This window comes from Plectropomus leopardus, chromosome 11 (assembly GCF_008729295.1).
Source record: "Plectropomus leopardus isolate mb chromosome 11, YSFRI_Pleo_2.0, whole genome shotgun sequence".
Classification (NCBI taxonomy): Eukaryota; Metazoa; Chordata; class Actinopteri; order Perciformes; family Serranidae; genus Plectropomus; species Plectropomus leopardus.
Genome location: NC_056473.1, coordinates 754,863 through 776,723, shown reverse-complemented (window position 1 = coordinate 776,723; position 21,861 = coordinate 754,863). Strand labels below are relative to the sequence as shown.

The following is a 21,861-nucleotide window of genomic DNA, read 5'->3' as shown; positions in this document are numbered from 1 at the left end:
CTCAGCTGCACCATGACCAGCTTCCTCTTCCTCTCTGACCATGGCCAGGCAGGCTGCTCATCACCAAGGGAAACATACCACCACTGTGGCTCACTCTCACTAGGGAATCGGGCATCCCATGGGACCTCCACCTTGCTCTTCAGTTGGTGTGCATCCTGCTGAGGACAGTCACACCAGCTATTGGTGCTTGTTGGTTCCTCGATAGTTTGCCATGTTAAGATCAACAGGTTCCTCGTCTCTTGCAACACGGGTACCCTCATTAAGGATGTAAACAACTCCGCCCTATGCTATGCCATCATCTGTCAGTCTCAACTGTTGTGGTGCTTTTGGGCACCAACAACCTCAAAATGCAGCAATCAGAGAAACTATAAGAGGACTTTATGTGCCTCATAGACAGTTTTTTGACCACAAAGAGGCAGTGTATAATTTTTAGGCCCATTGCCTTCCCACTGTCTTGGTAACATAAAGTTCAGTAGACTCCAGCAACTGCACATCTAGTTGAAGGGTTATTGCTTTACTAAGAAGATTTAGATTAGGATAAACAATGGTAGTTGGGGGCCAGCAGGGGGGCACACTGAACGGACAACTTCTTGAGTGACAAGACTGAACTAGGAGCTGAATCCAAATGCACAACACACGAGATCAAAGTATGAAAATATAAATTTATTGAAGGCAAAAAAAATAGTCTTTCACAAAATGCAAAATCACTCTGAAGAAGCTGCAAAGTTACAACAAAAAATCACTGACGAGGAAGCAAAAGTAACAACAAAAAATCACTAAGACAAGGAGGCAAAAGTAACAACAAAAAAAATCACTCTGACGAGGAATAAAGAAAACAAAAGTCCAACAAAGTATCAAACAAAACAAGGTACTTGACCTGATCAATACGAAGGAGCGAGCAACAAACAAAATGTGACTTGAGCATGAATATGGCGCTGGTTCTCTGACTGACAAGACAAGACAAACTGGCACAGGACAAAGGGAAACGCTGAATATATATACACAAGGAAAGGGGATACAGGTGGAGACAATCAGGGTGGGGCTGACAATCACACTGGGGGAAAACACACAAAGGGAGGAAGTAAGTGACCTGAAACGAGAGGAGAGTTAGAATTTCAAAATAAAACAGAAAATCAATATAAACACAAGACAAAAAGCAAATCAACATAACTTCCTTGACATGACATTGAGATCAGGTGGAGAGAGCCACCAATCAGTCTTCTCAGGAGAAAATCCAGGAAGTGGGAGGGTATTTAGGTGTGGGAGTGGCCTCTTTGAGTCTCTTTGTGTAAGATCATACTGAAACCCAAGTAAGGTTGTTTGTTGATTCTGCCAGTTCATCCTTATTTTCTTTAACTTGAGCCTTGTATTTGAGTTGTAGTACATAGCAAGTGAGATGCATGTGCTAGGGAAGTAGCATCGGCACTGCCAATACCTGGAGCTTGCATAAATGGACCCTGGGTCTGAAGGTGGCATTGCTGTTTGGGCCATGATAGCCATGTGGTAATATAGGTAAAGTAATATAGTATGTGGCAGTTGCAAGGGAAGGTAGTATCGGCACTGTCACTACCTGGAGCTTTCATGAACGGTGCCTGGGTTTGTTGAAGGTGGCAGTGCTGTTTGGGCTGTGATAGCCATGTGGTAGCTTAGCCTTGTATCTGTGATAGCCATGTGGTAGCTTAGCCCTGCATCTATGGTAGCCATGTGGTAGCTTAGCCTTGTATCTGTGATAGCCATGTGGTAGCTTAGCCTTGTATCTGTGATAGCCATGTGGTAACTTAGCCTTGTATCTGTGATAGCCATGTGGTAGCTTAACCTTGCTGCTAGTATCGGCATTTTCACTACCTGGAGCTTGCATAAACTGAGCCTGGGTCTGTTGAAGGTTGCAGTGCTGTTTGGGCTGTGTAGGAGTAATAAGAGCTGGCACTAGGGGAGTTGCTATGGGACGCCACAGTTCACTGCCTAGCCTCCTGGAGGTGTTGTGGGACTAACTAGGTGAAACACTGATGAAAGGAGCTCATACATTTAAAACCCTAAACAGAGTTTACAAAGTGCTTTGATGAGAAAAAGGCTTTTTTACATGGTTGTGACCAGAAATTAAATGACAACAAGCTGTCATATTTAGTAGTGTCAGGAGAGGATTTGAAATAACAAAACGATGCATGGGATGCTTAAAATACACAATAATCAACCACTTGACCTGCACAAACTTTATGCATTACAGTAGCGCAGCTGTCAGGACACAGGACTGAGACGAGTGCCATGGTGCTGTCCCAAGCTCTGTGTGTGTGTGTGTGTGTGTGTGTGTGTGTGTGTGTGTGTGTGTGTGTGTGTGTTGACAAAGAGACAGAGGGGGAGAGACAGTGAAAAGGGACTGTGCTGTGTTTATGCAAGTTATTAATAACTTACTCTGAATGCTGTTTGTCCCCTTTTGGCCTGCTCGCCCAAACCATCAGTAATGTTTTCTTATCAATGATTTCTAGATGGCATGGTTCTGATGTGAACTGAAGTGTTGGTTTAATGTTTTTTTTTTTTTTGAAAGATCATAACGCTTTTAGTATATTAATTTTTTAAAAAAAGTCTAAAAATTTGATAAAATATATTATTGTAATATAAATCTTATGATATTATACAACGGTAGAATTGAAGAAAACACAATAACGGCAGCACAATATATGTGTAAGAGTGCTCTTGAATGCGCATAGATTCTGTTCTTACTCAAGAACAAATCCCAGATAAGAAAAGAAACTGAACTGCTGCTTAAGAAGGTTTTAAGAAGAAATTGTTAGTGAATGAGACCCAATGTGTATGTGTTTCCACAGGGTTAGGGAGGGTTGGTGAGGGTTTATGTGTGTCATCTTCTACTCTACTCTTCTACTTACATTACGTGTGGTGTACCCCAAGGTTCAATTTTCAGTCCAATTTTATTTTCTATCTTTATGCTTCCACTTGGTGAAATCAGCAAACAGCACAAAATATATTTATATTGCTACACAGACAACACACAAATATACCTTCAAGTCAAGTCAATTTTATTTATAAAGCCCATTATAACAAAACAAAATTTGCCTCAGAGGGCTTTACAGCATACGACACCCCTCTGTCCTTAGACATTCACGTTGCCTAAGGAAAAACTCCCCCAAAAAAACCCTGTAGTGGGGGAAAAAAATGGAAGAAACCTCAGGAAGAGCAGCAGAGGAGGAATCCCTCTTCCAGGACGGACAGACATGCAATAGCTGAGACCTGGTGACCCGAGAAGCCTGGCTGCTGTTTCAGACCGTCTCAGTGATGTTAACTAAAGCTCAGTAACTCATTGGTAATAATATTGTTCTCACCCCCAAACCCCTCTGAATGCCCTTGGTCCCCAGTCCACTGACCTGAAGCCCACCGCCAGAAATTCACGTGTGATATTTGACTCTGATTTAACATTAGTCCCACATATCAATAAAGTTGTCCAATCCTGCTTCCAGCAAATAAGAGCCATCTCTAGAATGAAAACCCTTACTGTCACACTCTGAACTGGAAAAAGTCATTCACACATTCATCTTCTCCAGAGTCGATTATTGTAACTCCCTTCTCTCTGGCATCAATTAAAAAATCACTTTCCCGCCTCCAACTATTTCAGAATGCAGCAGCTCGGCTTCTCACAGGTTTTAACAGGTGACATCACATCACTCCAATCCTGGCTTTCCTCCACTGGCTGCCTGCTCATTTTAAAATTAATTTTAAGATTTAAATGATCACTTTTAAAGCTCGTCTTTGTCTCGCCCCAAGCTACATAACAGAAATGTTGACCCTTACAAGCCAGCTTGCAGCCTGATATCCTCAGGTGGGGCCCCTCTGGCTGTTCCAAAGTCAAGGAACTAAATGTAGAGGTAAACGTGTTTTTACCATCGGGGCCCCTTGGCTTTGGAAAGACCTGCCTGAGGAGAGAAGGCTGTCAGAATCAGTGACTTCTTTTAAATCCCTTCATAAAACCCAAATTATAGACCTGCTTTTGTGTAATGTGGTCTTTTAATGTATCTTTTTGTTATATCTCTATCCTGTTTATTATTAATATTATTAATTATAATTTGGGTGTACTGCTTTTATTTTGTCATTGTCTTTTTTCTAAGATGTTTTTGCCTCTAATCTCTTGTTTAATTCTACCTTAATTCTTGTCTGGCCTAAGGTCAACATTATTATCTGGCTTGTTGGGCTGCATTTAAACTGCAGGTCTTTAAACCCAATTCCAATTTAATGCCGATATAAAATTTTTTTGATTGTGTGTCTTTCAAGTGACCCATATATGATATCACTGTGCTTACACTTACTGTCACTGTCTTGTATAAACTATTACTTGAGCTATCACAAACGTACTTAGGCTAACATAAATAATCATTGACCCTAATTGTGAAGAACGTAATTATCATAGTTTTAGTTTAGTTCACATTTGAGTCATTTTTTAAATGTTAATGATCTTTTGATTGTATCCTGAATTGTCCATCAATTTTTTAAGTCTGTTTAAATATGAGAGCTGCTGATTAATAGTCAATGATCTGTCTGACATTCTTTGATGATGATTGTAGTCCTACCTTGAAGGTGTTTTACAGGTACATGTGATGAAATAGTGGTATGAATGCTATTAATAGCCAACTCAGTGAGGAATGGTCACATGTAGTGACAGCTGTTCTCTTGGAGATCCTTACTGGTGGGAGACAGTCTGTAAAACTGAACTTTGTATTTGCTGTACGCCTATTTCTCATTGAAAGGCAAATGAGCGGTGAAGCGAGCACAAATACCAACATGCAAACTGATTTAAGGGTATTTCTACATTAATTTATGGCTCACTGTGGGAGTGGAAACAAGCCTTGAACATGTGTGCCTAGCTCCACAATGGCTGAGATAGCCTGTGTAGAAGAGAATCAAGCTTACGTGCAGCTTTCTAACTTCAGCTGTGTAACAGCTGGGCGCAAATGGACCCTCGCATAACTTGATCCAGCAGCAGTCAGCGGGTCAGATCAGTTTATCTTGTACTCTTTTCCTCTAAGTGGACTGACCCAGGTGTGGTCAGTTTGTCTTTCTGTACTGTTTACAGACAGCATCTCCGTCTGAGTCTCTGTAACCATGGCAACAATGCAGCTGGGTGATAGGCCTGTCATTTAGAGTTATTCTTTCCTGCAGCTACTGATTTAATATTTTTCCGTTACGTGATGTGAAACAGTTTTGGTTATATCATTCTCATGTCTTTCCAAGCATGTGGAATCAAAGTTTATGAGTTAGAAAAGGCTGTGTACAGAAATACAGGACAAACTGCGTCCCGTATTGATTCAAAACTCCAACCATTGTGGCAGAGATTTGCTTGTAACCTGATTTGTTTCTGTACATACCATTTAAAAAGGCAGGTGACCTTGGCATTACTCCACTGGCTGCCATTGGCTATCGTTTTCCCTATTTAACAGTCTATGCAGCCCCGAGCTTCGCTGTTTTAGTGTTGATTTTCCGTGGGTGTGTTGTTTTGGCAGACACGTGTATACGTCATTGATCTGCTTATTTTTCGATGATGTGCAACTCACAATGACAGGGTATATCTGATATGTCCGGTTATACTACAGTTGCTTTGGCAGATAACCGATTATTATTGGATGTTTATCCACATATGATCAAGGCCTGATTCGGAGGGTATCCGATTCCATGTGCTTTTCTTCTTCTTACACGGTCATGATGCATATCTGAACTGGGCCACATGGGAGAAAAAAATCGGAATTGCAAATCAGGATTGGGTCACTTGAACCATCTAATGCAAATGCAGTCTTATATTTCCGCTGGGATTGCTCACCTCTGCTTTGTTTTGTTTGTCAAAGCACTTTGTTTTAAAAGGTGCTGAAAAAATATTATTAGTATTATTATTGTTATTATATATTGTTATTATTATTTTGTTAATTGATGTTTCTATGAGTCCTGGGACTCCTATCTGAAACACATACCATGTCAGGGAACTTCTGCTGATGATTTCTTATAACTAATTAAATAAATTGATTTAATATAAATTAAATGTGATAAAAATACACATTTTACTACACCTTTTACATTTTAGCATTTATGAATTCATGTTTTGGTTTTCTGTGTTCTCTTTACAGTTTGTACAGCAAACCTGATAGCAGAAAATTTTGGACTGGATGTCATCTACCACCTCATCCCTCAGTATACCACCAAACATCTGCACACCATCAAGTATGTATACCCAGGCTTTCTGCATTTGACACTGACCACTTACAGATCCACATCCCTTGGTGATTTATGCCAGAGACAGAAGACCTGGACTGGAGAAAGTGGTCACCAACAGTCCCTGGATAACACTGCCCGAAATACAAATATTTGCTTATTAACTAAACAGTGCAAAGCATCCCTCAGTCATCACCTCCAAGCTAACCTCCTAGTGTTAGCTTACAAGTCTCAGCAAGCGTGCAATTAAATCACAGTAAACGGAGGTAGTGGCCCCTGGCTGACTCACAACATGAAATAAGACCCTTTTCTCAGAACCAAGAATCAGACCACAAAGATGGCTCACTTACATTGAATGGCTTGTTGATTCAACAGTTTATTTATACTTTGGCAGTTTGTGAAGTTAGAATGAGCATTTTGTTGGCTTGGAAGAAACAATGAACGGTTTGGTGACCCCTCTGAATGTTCAACTCTTCATAGCAACACAGACTTCATTGTCCCCAAAAGAAGAGTCTCGATGATGCTGACCCCTTAGCTTTCCTCCAGAACCCTGTAGGGCAGGCATTTCATCTTGACAAATCATTGGACTGATCCTAATCTCCTCCTTGGCCCTGCCACTCCGTTTTGAATGCTGCTGCATAGGGTAGGGTGTCTCATTTCTTTTGGGGGATCAAGGGATAGTGGTTGGAGCGCTTTTAGATGCAGATGCCAAATGGATTGGTAGAGGAAAATTCCCAGAATGTTTTGGAAATAAGGCCTACGTCACTCTAAATATAAACAAGCACATTCATCAGTGTTAGCCAATTAATGCTATTTTATCTGTTTATCAGTAACTTTTAGCTAACTATTCTAACTTTTTATCATCACTGGGGCAGCTGTGGCTCAGCGGTAGTACTGGTCGTCCTCTAATCGGAAAGTCAGCGGTTCAATGCCTGGCTACTCCAGGCAACATGTCGAAGCCCAAATTGCCCCGATGCTGTGTCATTGGAGTGTGTGCATTTGAGTAGTTACTGAGTTGCAGGTGACACCTTGTACGGTGACCTCAGCCACCAGTGTGTGAATATGTGTGTGAATGGGGGAATGAGACATGTAGTGTGAAAGTGCTTTGAGTGGTCAAAAGACTAGAGAAGTGCTATGCTAGCGCAGTCCATTTACCATTACCACTTTTAGCTGACTAATAATATTTCAACTGTTTATCATTGACTTTTAGCTTACTATCTGTTTTAATCATTATCCATTACTTTTATGTAACTACTAACTTATGTGTTTGCCATTATTGGCTACTGATGGCATAACAAGTGACATCTCCTAGGTCAACATTTCAAATCCCACCTGTTGTGGCTCTATTTTGAAGAGCCACTACACAGTGTAGGGCCTTCAGAAATTAAGTGCAGCGCTAAGGCAGAGAATAGGAATTGGACCTATTTAATTTCCATATTTGCTGTGGATATTGGTGATAGCCAGAGGACATTGTGGTGCAGGCTGACACATCATCTGGTGCAAACATCAATCACATTGCTTTCTGTTACAAAAGAAATGTTCAAATTCATTGGGAAGGTTGCAGGGAAATTTGATGACTCATTTATTCCAAGTTGGACGATTTCAAGATAATCACATCAAATTTTTGCTCCTCTACTTGTCAAACTCAAAGAGGGACATCACCCTCATGACATTTTTGTTTGCAGACTGTATCATAGAGGCCACTGTTGGAGCTGAAGACCTTAAGCTTGATTAGAATTCTGCTGAGACCCTCTGGGTCACTGTCTGGTTTATCTGAGCCAGATTTGTGAAATGTTTATATTCTTCATGCACGCCAGTGTTCAAGTTTTCAGCGAAACATCATCATATCAGCAAAGTCTTGGTTTCAACAGATTATCATTCCTCCTGCACTAATGCATAGACTCCGGCTCTAATGTAAACCACCATCCTTCTCCTCTTGGATCATATATCCTCACTCCATCTGTCACTGTCAAAACTGATGGCATTTGGCTCAAATAGCCAGCATCCTCCGGTATACCCAGTGGAGCATGCCAAGAGCACCAGGAGTACCGACCTCTTCGCCTGGCTCAATGCCAGGCATACCAGTCCCTGGTCAGGCACTAGTGAACATGAAACTCCCCATTGGTGTAAGGGAAGGGGATGCTCTGACATTACAAATTTATAGCCCTCTGGGTGAGTTTTCTGTATCATTTTCACGCAGAAGCCAGCTGTTAATTGTTGTAACACAATTAGAAGACTCCAGGACTCAGAAATTCAAAGCCAGCTACTACTTTGGATAATTTGTTAGAATTGGCAGCTGTAAATTTCTGTGATTTAATAAGAGCAACGAAGCAGGAGATATGCTATTACCCTTAAGTGTTAGAGGCAGTTAGACATGTCTGTCACTGTGATTTATTCAATTATAGCTATGAAATGGCAACTGTTAGATATGCCTGTTGGCTGCTGTGCACACTTTTAAAGCAGTAAAGTCAGTCGGTCAGCTGTACAACTAAATCTGTCCATCTATTCTCAACTGTCAACAGCCGTTAATCCCTCCTGTCTGTTAGACTGCTAGGCACCACTGCACTTCTTACTATCCTCTTTAAATTGCTGAAGGTTTGAGCTGCTGTGGACTGCAAGGGGGATATTTTACTTTGACAGACAGTAAAGATCAGGACAGCACTTCAGTTATATTTTTCATAATTGCCACACAGACGTTTCGGGCCAGATGTCCATCTTCAGCATGAATATGGACAGATAGATGCTAAGTAATTCATGAATAGTCTGTGTAATAGAAACCAAGAATGCTCTGATTCTTAATTTCGCCCATACTGACTAACAATGTTACCCATAATGCATTATAGACTCAAATATTGCAAACACAAAAAGTTCATATTCATAGCATATTGTTCCACTTACACTGATTTTGATTTACCTCCTGGCTCCCCATTTACAATAACATTTTCTGACTACTTACTTAAAGTACAGGGCAAAATGTTGTGGAGCGCATGCACACCAGTGACACTTTCTAAATGGCAGAGTAAATCACATTTTGAACAATTTAATTGTGGTCTATAAATATTGTTCTTTACAATAAATTCTGTTTTGCAGTTGATCCTGGTGAGTAAAAGCCTGTCTGACTGGCCCAGTAACTTAAATAACCTCTGAAGAGAAACTGGCCTGCCAAACACAACCCAACACCATGTTCAAACATCACTGCATCCAGCAGTAAATCATTTTTACAGCATGTCTCTTATTTCTCATGCTTGGCACTTCTCCTACTTTAAATTGACATGCTAGAATGTCGGCCTATTTACCTCAAAAGCAGTGCAGGTGTCACGTTACTGAGGCTGAACCCAAATGCAGACGCAGGACTTTCTGCGTCAAGTCACAAGTCCTTTAATTTCAAAGGGAATTGAGTAGGGGGGTACGGTAAGGTGAACAGGGCTCTTGGCAGAGGGGGTAGGGGCTGTTATCCATAGTGGGAGGGCTTGGCAGGGTCAGATCTGAGAATGAGAGCTGGCTGGCAGCTTGGCATACTGGCGAGGCGGGTGGCAGGCTGGCTTTGCTGGACAACAGTTGTGAGGCTTAGTCAGGCAAGTAAACAAACCATACAATCTAATGTTACTGGCAAAGACAAATGCTAAGAAGTTGGATGCATGGCACAGTTTAAACCGTATATGACACAACAATGTAGCAGGGACCGAAGTTGGTGCAGAGTACTTGTTACAAGAGGAGATGGTTGGCAGAGCGGTGTATTGATTGCAGATGACTATCAGGTGTGCAGTGAGTGAGAGTGAGAGAGGATGAGGGGGGAAGGGGAACAAGCAAACAGACAAAACCCAAACACACCAAGCACACCTCACTCACAAAGATGCAGAACATAATAAAAAGCCTCTTAAACACAGATGAAGATCAGGAGGAGAAAAGTTCTGTAAAATGTCATGGATAATTGTCGGTAAGCACTCACTCACAGACACACACACACACACACACGAATGCACAAAACATAGGTTGGTTGTAGATTGAAGTTTTCATTATCATTGTCAATAATGGAGAGAAAGACCATATCACAAACCCAGCAGTCGGGAGGAAAAAGCAGGTCTGCTCCACAGAGACGCAATATGCATCTCTTTCAAACAATAGAATATCCTTGTTTTAAATTTTAGGCCACTTGTCAGCTGGCTTCTAAACATTCAATACAACGCAACAACAGCAGAGCTTCTGATTTCAAATGACGTGTTGTCAGGTCTTGATCAAACAATCATGGAACTTCAGTATGACCTGTTTTCACATTTAAACATGAACAGAGTGTGCAGAGCAAACAGTAATCAATATGACAATCTTGTTAATTGATCTATAATTTAGTTTGACGCACCACCTTTTTAAAAATTTATTTGCACTATTTTCTGAACTTACATACAATTAGGTTCAGAAGAGTGCTGTCCCCTGAAGCCTGATGTAAAGACTGCTCTAGGAAGATACTTGCCCACATGGGTGAAATCTCTGACATTGGTCATCAGGACATACACACATTGAGTCAAATATCCCACTGAGATATTACATTTAGATTACTTTGTTGTCTATTAATTCTGCAGATATTGGTAAAAAAAAAAAAAAAAACAAAAAAAAAACTCTTAAACTGTACAAGATGGTACAAACTTCAAGAGAACAACATGAGAGACAAAATACAAATTGCACTTGCACACTGATTAACTGGGTAATAGAAATATCAAATCACTTCAAAATGATCAGAAAGGGTTATTCTTCTTCTTCTTTTACTCTACTTTAACATCTTTGTGTTCTTTCTCATTATGTTTGCTATTGTCTGCCGTCTCCCATGGCTTCAAACTTTCAATTTGCTTTGACCATTTATTACTAACATTTTAACAGGCTTGTATGCTACCTTTTCTTTTTTTTAAAGATTATATTTGTTGGCATTTTTTAGCCTTTATTAGATAGGAGAGATCACTTGCGTGAAAGGGGATGACATGCAGCAAAGGGACGTGCAGGAGTCGAACCCAAGGCAGCAAGGACACTGCCTTCATTCATAAGGTGCCTGCTTTATCCACTCAGCCACCAGACACCCTGTATGCTAGCTTTTTAATTTTAACCACAAACCTCTCTGCACAGTTCGAAAGATAGGAATGGTGAAATCGAAGGAACACCCAAATTTCCATGCCATTTAGGCAAAAATTGTTTGGCAGCACTGCTAAGGGCTTTTCTGATGGCTGTTTGCACCGACAGCGATCCTGTCATGATCAAGTATATAATATTTTATGACTAATTCATTTCACATACAAAAATATAATATCATATATAAATGAAATTATTAAAATTTATAATTAAATGTGGCCTTTGGCTTTACTAGAAAATGTGATGACTCCATTTGTGTTATTTCCATTTTATTTTTAACTTAAATGTGTCCTATGTCTATTAATTTATACACAGTGCTACTTCCTGTAAAGTGTCAAAAGTTATCTTGGAAAATGTAAGTATTCAGAACATGTGGAAAATGGCAAATGCATTTGAGCTTTTAACCTTTGCATCAAAAGACCACAACTTTCAGTGACTGAACAAATCAGCTAAATCCACCACAAATACTAAGAAACATGGCTAGCAGATATTGACTAAGATTAACTATGACACGAAATAAGTTCTTTGGTGTATATTTAAGATTTTCAACAGGTTACTGGGAATTTTAATTTGGAAATTGAAAAAGTAGCGCAAGACCAGGCATGTTAAATGTTTAAACCAAATGAGTTCACAAAAAACAGGCAGAAACGGGAAGATGCACCTTACTGGGTGCAGGTAGTTTCCTGCCGACCTCTTCCACCCTGCTGACTGGGTTCTTGGCCAGACAGCTAAACCAGCCTCAGGGGAGCGGGACATCACAAAACTTAGTATACCAACAATTTAACTATTAATATACAACCCTGAACGAAACTACACATCTGCCCGCTTTTGTGAGGTGAATTCAAAGACTTTAGAGAGATTTGTTTAGAAAGTTTAGTACTTCCTCACTTGGGAATTTGAACCTCAAACCTTTTTATCCCCAGAACACAGAACTTTCTCACTGCACAACCAGCAAGACACGGCTTTTCACACACCCTCTCACAACTTGAGGCAATGATATCACATATACAAAACTGGGGTTATTTCGAGTGTGGTTGTAACCCAGATGCAGCAAGACTGACAAAAAGGACAGTTCGTAGTAGCCCTTTATACACCTCTTAGAAGAACATTGGATGAGTAAGTAAATGAAACACCAGGAGAGTCTAGTTCTAGAGGCACAAGACTGATCCTCAAGCTTCGGTGAACAAGCACAAGAATAGAAGGAAGGTGCGTCACCAGCATAAGCAGGACACACACAGATATCAGAAAGTTCAGTAGTGTGCTGTGATGGAGGCAGTCAAAGCAAGTGAGTTGGAGACAGGCAGGGCAGGCAACAAGGAAATAGTCTGAGAGTAAACGCTGGAAAGGCTTGCATGGAAATGGTGAATAACCATCTGACCACGTCTGTCTGTGAGGCTGGGCTATAGATATGAGCTGTGTGTAATCAGGAACAGGATAACTGAGATGCTTTGATGAGGTGGGTGTGACTAAAAAAAAGAAAAAAATACTGGTGAATGGAAAATTACTGAATGGGATATGGGTCACTGTGCAAGCAGAACTGAGAAGGTAACCAGTAATGCAGAAATGTGACAGGGTTATTTTTGTCCTTTTAGGCTTAAAGTACTTACAACAGTTAAAGTATTGTAATCACATTATTTAAAAACTCAGAGTATGTCTGACAAATTTGTTTGTAATTGATTGAAGACTAATATAGACAAATCTTGTTGTGATATAGATGTTAATTGATTTTGCATATTCTTAAAAATATAGATGACCAACATGTTCTCATCCCAACTTCTCACATGGTGCCACTTTGTCAGCGACCTTTAGCGTCTACTTATGTTGTTTTGATATCCTTATGCATCAGCTGTTTACGCTCCAGGATGCCATTACTGTGTTGTCAACAAATGCACATGGCAGGATGGCGCAGCATGTGGTTATGTTTACACAACATGAGCAAACTGCAACCAGTGCAGACTGTCATGATGATTAGGATTAGGCAATAAAGTCACGGCTGGTCAGATTCAGGCAAAAGAGGCACATGGTTAGTTATAAAAAAAGAAAAACCCTCACATCCACACAGGAGGCAGACTCCCGCATGAAAGTCACTTACTTGTGGCACCCATCCACCAAGCCTCCCACCTGCCCTCTAAGCACACTCGTGTTCCTTATATTACGTCACTGGCAGTACTATTACTGGCAGTATAACCTGATGGTTTCTACCGTCTTCTTTTCACCCATTTTTCTTAGTCGCTCTGAGGGTCTAAGGACAGAGGGATGTGGTATGCTGTAAAGCCCTCTGAGGTAAATTTTTATTAGTAAAATGGGCTTTATTAAAAAAAATGTACTTGGCTTGATTGACTTGATTTTGTCCTTCCACATTTTATACGCATACAACCAGTTCCACCCGTCCATGTTCTAAATTGACGCCACCCATGCACATATCATGTTGACACATCTGGTGCTGTCCAGCTATTGTTTGATAACCAGTTTTGTTTGGTTGTATCCTCAGCTGATGCCATGCAGCCGCATTCTAGGTGGAAGCAGAAGGTGGCTTTTGGCATCATGCTCATACGGTGAAAGCACTGACAGAGTGGAAGTATATGACAAGTCTGGAATGAGAACTGGCTGGAGTGACAGACTTCTGAATTGATTACATGTTGCAATGTGCCAAAATTTCATCACAATTCAGTGGATGTGTTAAAAAATTCATGTACTGGTGATTTATTATTATTTTTTTAAGTTTGGACTGTAAAATGCTTCGAAATGTATCCTTCTTTGAAAAAGCCATGCCCACTTTAAGCATGCATTACCAAGATATGTGAAGGCATCTCATGTAAGTTCATCTCCATTAGAGAATGATGGCTGGAACTTCATATTCTTTGTTGACTGGAACAAACGGACAGCCATGTATATAAACATTAACATTAACAACATTAGCTAATAGCCAATCACCTCAGCACTTAGGGGAGCAAGTGTCTCCAAAGAGGCAGCAATGGGAAAAGAAGAAGAAGAAGAAGAAGAAGAAGAAGAAGAAGAAGAAGAAGAAGAAGAAATACTTTATTGATCCTGGGGGCAAATTGTGGAGGCTGCGAGGGCTCTGTACCTCCATCTTTCTCTTCTCCACTGCATTACTTTGCTTCCTCTCATCCACTTCTGTGAATGAGCGAGCAGCAGTCATCAACTGCTGTCTCTCCTCTTTTAGATGTTGAGATGAGATCAATCTGAAAATTAATGAAAGAAGCTCCTGGGGATCATCTTGGTCCTTTTAGAGGAGCTTTAGTCTCAGCCACCCATGATGAGAGCCTACTGTGACGCGTCATCACACAACCTACTAGAATCAGAATCAGAATCAGAAAAAGATTTATTGCCAGGTATAGTTAACACAATACGAGGAATTTGTTCTGGTGGGTTGGTGCAACATAAATATAGAAAAAGAAACAGATAAAATAGAAGATACAAATATAAAATATAAAATATAAAATATAAAAAGTACGAGTCTTACAGTGCAAAACAAAACACAACACAAGTAACAGTGTAACAGTGCAAGAAACAGAACCATGGAATTAAAGTTATATACAAGAATGTTTGGAGTGCAAGATATATATTGATATTTACATTGAAATTCACATTTATACAGGTTTGAGTGCAACTTTATGGTGTGGATGTGCCGCATGACCAGCAGCAGTGTCGGTGATGTGCATTAATGAACACATTGATGTAACGTACAGACTACAGCAATACCTTGAATTTGATTATTAATTTGGCTGATGATCTGGTCCAAAATGTCTCTCTGAGATGATGAGAGGAGGTATTTAACCGAGGGAAATTACCGACAAATGCTCACACACCCATTTTGTTTGTAGCCGAGTGAGCTTCACAGGGCTGCCAACTTTTAAAAAAACCTTGGAGTGAGATTTGGTTGAGCCAACCAAAATTTTGCCGCATACATGGCAGGAAGACATAAGACACAGCATAGCTCATTTAGTGTATGTTTAATCAAACAATACAATAAAGATAACTATTCTCACTTTATAATAATGTAAATGGGAAATCCTGAAAATACTGGTTATGGAGCCTGCCAAGGATTACACTCCACCACACAAACTCCATGACTCTGTCTCCTAAGGTGATGGGAGACAGAAATGAACATTAACAAAGAGCCACAGAAAGGAGATCATTATGCACAAGATCTGTGTTCCTTGTTGTATTGGCTTGTGGCCTTTTTTGAGGCCTTGATGATTGCCAGGGAGGGCTCCCACTTGAAGCAGGGCTCTAGACCCCCCATCTTTATTGCCAGTATTGATGACAGGGTTCCATCTAGGGCCAAGCTGTTCCTGGTCTTGGTCTTGTTTAGTCCCACCAATGAAAATACTCGCTCTGCATCCGCATTGGAGTGGGGCAGCACCAGGACCAGCTTTGCAATTGTTGCAAGCCTCTGGAACAGTCTTACTCCTGTTACCTGTGAGGAATGAACCAAGAACACAGTGGAAATAAGCACTTAAGTGTTATTGTTTTTTTGGTTTTCTTCTTCTTTTCCTTTGACAGATAAGTATGGGTTGATGCATAGTTAATTTAGTCTTAATAGACAAAATTAACTATGCATCACAATACAGTATACTTTTACATCTGTTAAAGGGAAAAAAGAAGAAAAAAACAAAACAATAATGCTTGAGGGGTTATTTCCATTGTGATCTTGGTGTGCAGGAATAATTATTACCTTATGTTTTCGGATTGCCATTTCAGCCCAGAGGCTCCTCATCTCTTTCTGTGGGTCCTGCAGGGGTGGCATTGGCATAGTCTGGTATTCCAGGAACTCGTCGCTCAATAGGTCATGCTCCTGTGGCCCATGGTAAGGGAGTAGGTGGGAAAACCTAATTCAAGATATCACAGTTACACAGTTATCACAGTTATTTGTTTTTGATACATGGCCATCAACTCAAAGGAGTAAGCATTTAAAAAAGAAGCCAATTAAGGATGGCTCGTGTGCTTAGAGACAAAATTCTGGTGATACTGTGTCTTACTAATGAATTTTCCTAGTGTTAAAGTGCCTTAGTATAGAATTCAGAGTATTTAATCTCAGATAACAAACAGAAATTCTACACCACATTCCAGCCTCTGCCGAACATCTACAAACTTGGCGTGCTTGAGCAGTGGCTCTTGTAGGGGCAGCTTCTGCAAAGCGTAATTAAAAAAAATCATAGCCACGGAAAACAACCCTGCAAAATGTATCATCTTTCATCTGCAGTCTGTGTGACCCCTGTGGCGGTCGGAGGTATAAATGCTCAGAAATCTTTTGTGCTTTATTTAAGCACCCTATAAGCTTAAAAAAAAAATGTACATGTACAATGTGCGCATGATGACGCCAGCTAAAAACTGTTTGTGGGAATGAATGAATATCAGACCATGGATCTATTATAAATCTGGATACAGCCGCGTAGGGCCTCATTCATTCCTATGAGAGCTGCTCAGTGGTGCATAAAGCAGGGAAACCTCTTTTTTGGGTTTAGAAAAGTGTAAAATACCCGGATCTACTGACCCATTGAGCATGCGTAGAAGTGATTAACAGCAGCTGAATGCAGCCTGGCCTGTCAAATTTAAGGCCAAACACCCTAGATTTAAGCATACTTGCACTTAAAAGAAGCAAATTTGGCTGCCAGTGCAGTAAGCACATTTTGCTTGTTAAGATGTCTTAAAACCAGTAAAACTCTGTGACTCTCATTATAGCCCATAAAATCTTGAAATAAAATCAAAAACACTAATTTCAAGCAATTTATTTAAGCCTAGTTAATGCAAAACAAACCTATTATCACTCAAAACTTGTACTTTTTTTTACTATCAAATTACTAAAAATTAGAATTATGAAATTCTTGTTTTTAGGGAGCTAAATTAGATCGCTTGTTCTTAAAATAAGTAAACATGGCAATGCTTGAAAAACATGGTTTTATTAACATGAAACCAGGCAAAGATACAGTTAGAATGGTTTACATACCAGGCAACTCTGAATCTGTTGCTGCTACAAATATTAACAAGCTTTTTAATTTAAACAAATCCTGTGTGAGCAGATCACTACAAATTTATAAACAGCTTTCAACCAAAATGACCTGTACTGTGACCTTAGTTTGGTGTGATATTTGAAAAGCATCACAACCACAGAAATTAAGAAATATTGTTCTTTGTTCAATACTGTTCTTGCCATTTTTTAAAATTGTATACAAAAACCAAAAAGGCATTTGTACATAGACATCCCTCTTGCTTAATGAAATGTGTGTGACAGTCATTAAAAGCGACGTAAACAATTTAAGCCTCACTGTTTGAATGCAACTTTACCAGCTGGGAAAATGTTAACCACAGAGCTGATGCTTGAAATTAGATGTTTTTGTCTGGACATACTAGTGCTTAAAATAAGGTTTCTATAGACCTGAAGTGGATGTTTCCAGACTTGTCTCCTGTATCTAGTTAAAAATAACTCAGAAAAAGACAAAGATGCTTAACGAGACCAGGCAAGTGATATTTACTTGAATTAAGTCAAATGATCTATCCTAGTCAGCACTAGATATTCCATTTATACTTAAAACAAGACTAACTAGATTTTTTAATCTAAATATAAGATTATTACACTTGGTTAGATCGGCAGTTTTTGCAGTGTACCCGAGCATTGACTCCGACTCACTGGCTTGCTCACACAAGTTACCCGAATCGAGTGCTCGAAGCAAACATTACTACTATTAACATACATTACTACGGCCAGCACAAAGCCTGTGCTGTGTCAGAGACTCCAAGAGTTTCATGCGCTTTCTTTTTATGTCTGGAGAAATACCAAATTCCAAAACTTGATTCGGAAAATGACGCATTTTATGTCTTTAGGACTTAATGTTTTTAATAATGGCTGTTAAAAAATGTGTTCTGAAAAGTCAACATGTCTCAAAAAAAATTATCCAGTGATTTAAGGAGGTCTCTTTCCCAATGTTAAGCAAATGGGGAAAAGTCTTTCTGGGCCAGTGTGCATCACGTGACGCTGTAGTTCCACTTTTGGCCACTGTGTAAATTTTGCTTCAGAGTGTGGCACACTTCCTGGGGGCCTGTATCGGAATAGTAGAGGATCTTTACGCGATATGCTTCGTGCAAGCTCAACCTAATCAATCAAGCATAACTAATCTATCATGAGTGGCTTCTCTCAGGCTCAACAGATAGATCACAGATAAACTCGGCTGTCAGGTAACTGTTTTTAACCTTAAACATATAAAAAGGCTCTTGATGTGCATTTTAGCGTGAGAAATCGGAGGTGTGGTGTGAGAGCCAATTAAATGCGTGAGTCTCATGGCCAATGCATGAGAGTTGACAGCTCTGGCTGCACCCCCACGTGAAATAGCAAAATATTTCAGAGTCTCTCTTTCACGCCATGGTTGCGGCTCTCAGCTCAGCCCAATATGGCCCCCTGCAGATTGTCCTCACCAGTAGGAAGTCCTGCCACAGAGTCCACACAAGAAAGTATTGTCTCTCACTCTTGCTCATTTTCATGGCAGCAAAGCACCATATGAAAGTGTGATCCCTCCGCTGCTGGCATCTAAAATGGGGAGCAGGCATGGTGAGACGTAGTGACTCCATGTGTGGCGAAAGCTGATCAGTGGGCAGTCACTGTTGCTAAAAAGTTAAAGCATGCTAATGCCATCATACGGCTCCTTTAAATATAATACTGGCTCTGTGTGTATTCGGTTGGGCGAGTCCTGATTGAAAAATTTCAGTGGGTGAATGTGTGCTCGTTATAGGAGGAGAGTGATAGTGAGTCCAGTGTCAGTCCAGACTGAGAATTTTCGAAAGTTTTCATATTATGTCCAATAATATATTGTCATGCTGTCTAACAACTCCGAAAGAACTACAGCAAATACACACATCGGACTGACTGTGATAAAATCAGTTTGGTGTGTTTTGGTATGATCATGCTCTAATTTTTGTACAGCTGCACTAGTGTGTCATGTACAGCATATTTGTATTATCATATTTAATTATCTGTTAATTCAAATGTCTGCAAGGCTAACTGCTCCCTCTGTTTATTTTCCAGGGCAGCCATTAATGCGCTTGCTGCTCTGCTGTGCACAAGTAAGTTTTTCTTAACCTTTGTCATTCACCAGCTGATGATTTCAGTCATACTAGGTGTACATCATTATCATTATCATCTTCATCATCATCATCATCATCATCATCATCATCATCATTACTACACAACACTACTCATATTCTGTAGAGAAAGACAGAATGGCTGTGTTTCCAGGGCATTTTTCTTGTTGGGTGTGAATGCTGCAGGTGTGAATGCTGCAAGCACACATTCACCACCTATCTTCTTCTATAAAGTAACTATCTTTTTGTTAATGCTGATTAAGCGCTTTTTTATCATATGGATCTTGATTCAGCATTCGTACTATTGTTATCCATGTCTATATTATGTTGATTCAGAATTCACACTACTGACATCCAGATCTTTATCTTTTTTTTACATTTTTTATTTAACTTCCTTTTTAGGCTCGCTTCACCTGCATATATTCAGCTACAAAAAGCATTCAAATATCAGAACGTTCTTTACAAAATGAATTTTCTTTTCCTTTTTCTACTTAATATATTTATATATCATTTTCAATATTAAATGACCCCTATATAAGTTCTTTAGTGCCCACAATTATCATTCTTCATACACAATTTATACATCAAAATGCAGATATTTTAAAAAACACTTTCAGACCATGTGCCTAATTAAGCAAAAGGGCTGACACTTTTTGAATTTTGAGCCTCAAATTAGTTTCATTTCAGCTTCCACCTAAGATAGTATTTCAGCTCTTAGCCGCTTTCAACTCTGAAAGCTTTACTTTTTCACTTCCAGGTTCTTTAGCAGTGAAGGGCAGTTCATTTGCACTTTAAGATTCCTGTATTTTCAGCAATACTTTCCAATTTACGTCAGCTTTCACACATTTTCTACCAGATTTTGTAGGTATTCTATCAGCTCGGTGCGCTATGTGATCAAGTGCTGCTTCTGCATTCTTCCAGAGAAACCACTCTAATATGCTCCTCCTCCCACTTAAGCTACAGACTACATTAAATCTTTCAACCTCTCATAAGACTTTGAGCTTTTATACTTCAATATCCTTTAGTGTTTTTGTAAAACCACATTATGAATTTTATGCTGTTTTCAGATGTTTTCTGAGTTTATAGTGGATGTCTATTGTGCTGCTTAGAGTGGGTGACATCACTGATGACATCCCCCACTGTAACTCCCCTCTACCTCTTTGCTTTAAAAACAATCTCACACTTTGTTACTCCTCATACTCAATTTATACATCAAAATGAGGATTCTTTTGTCTTCTTTCAGATTATGTGCCCATGCAAACAACATGACATATTTTTTAAATTTTCTGTCTCAAGGCAACAGGAGAACAGTACTCTCTCTTACTGTCACCTCATTGCTTGCATTTTTTAAAATTGTGTTTTTAATTTAGTGCAGTGAGATATGACACAAGACAAGACAAGATAAAATTTATTACGTTTGACATGACAGGACTGCAACCACTACAAATAAACAAAAATGGAAAGACCAAAAAACCAAACCAAAACAAAACAAAACAGCTAAAGCAAATGTTAGCTCTTGCAGTGTATGATGTATCAATGAGGGCAGTCTGTAGTATAGGGTCCCTGTGTTTGAGTGTGAATCAAGTGCACTGGGATCCCTTTTATTGTATTCATTGTTTGTCAGGGCTGGCACACAGAGTTCATAGTTTGTACAGTGGAAACGAACCCAAGTGTATAACGACAAGGTTGGACACAATACTCCTGCTGTAGACTCTCAACTTTAGTAAACAATTTTAGTAAGAAAAATAACAAAGATTTCACATACTTGTGCCCCGAGAGTCTTTTTAAATAAATTAATTGGCAATTAAATGTGTTTTCTACCAATAATCATGTGTGTTTTGAACTAACAACTTACTGATTTTGTAACTGGTTGCTGGATCCTCGCCTCCTCCAGCTATCATTGTTTCACTTCAGGGACTGCGATTGGCGCATCGTCTGCAACAATATGGATTGATAGACTGCTTGTATGGACACGTTTTCACCAGGATTATTTATGTATTCCTTCCAGTAACATGATATTTACATATACAGCAGCACAACGTTTTCAACTATGATTACACCTATCTAAGCCAACACTGGCATTATATCTTCACCTGGATCTTGCCTGCCATCTTTGTGGCTTTGTGGCAATACATACACCTTGTATTAAGATGGAGTTTCAACTATGATTACACTAAATCAGTATGTTCCTTCTGGTCTTCACTCCCAGGCCTTAAAAAAAGTCCAGGTAGACTAGATTAGGTTAAACATAGACCACTAGCTAACCTAGCCAGGTCAACTAACAACAACTTTAACAACAAAAATCTCACCTCTGTGTTATTTAACATCCGCTCGCTGATCAACAAGTAACATTGAGTTGATTTTTTCTTGTGTCTAACAGGGAGGTTGCAGAAGCCCAATGATTTTTCATAACATAATCAAACTATCCCTCCTTGGTTTGCCTAC

General features: G+C 39.7%; 1 protein-coding gene across 1 annotated transcript in view; it reads left to right on the top strand.

Annotated features, from left to right (window-relative positions):
- The window catches only part of LOC121950740 (cytosolic carboxypeptidase 4), a 149,038-nt gene that overhangs the window by 25,761 nt on the left and 101,416 nt on the right, over window positions 1-21,861 (top strand). The window contains exons 5-6 of the mRNA XM_042496838.1: window positions 6,120-6,213; window positions 19,361-19,398. Of these exons, the coding sequence (XP_042352772.1) occupies window positions 6,120-6,213; window positions 19,361-19,398 (132 nt within the window). The remainder of the gene's footprint in view (window positions 1-6,119; window positions 6,214-19,360; window positions 19,399-21,861) is intronic.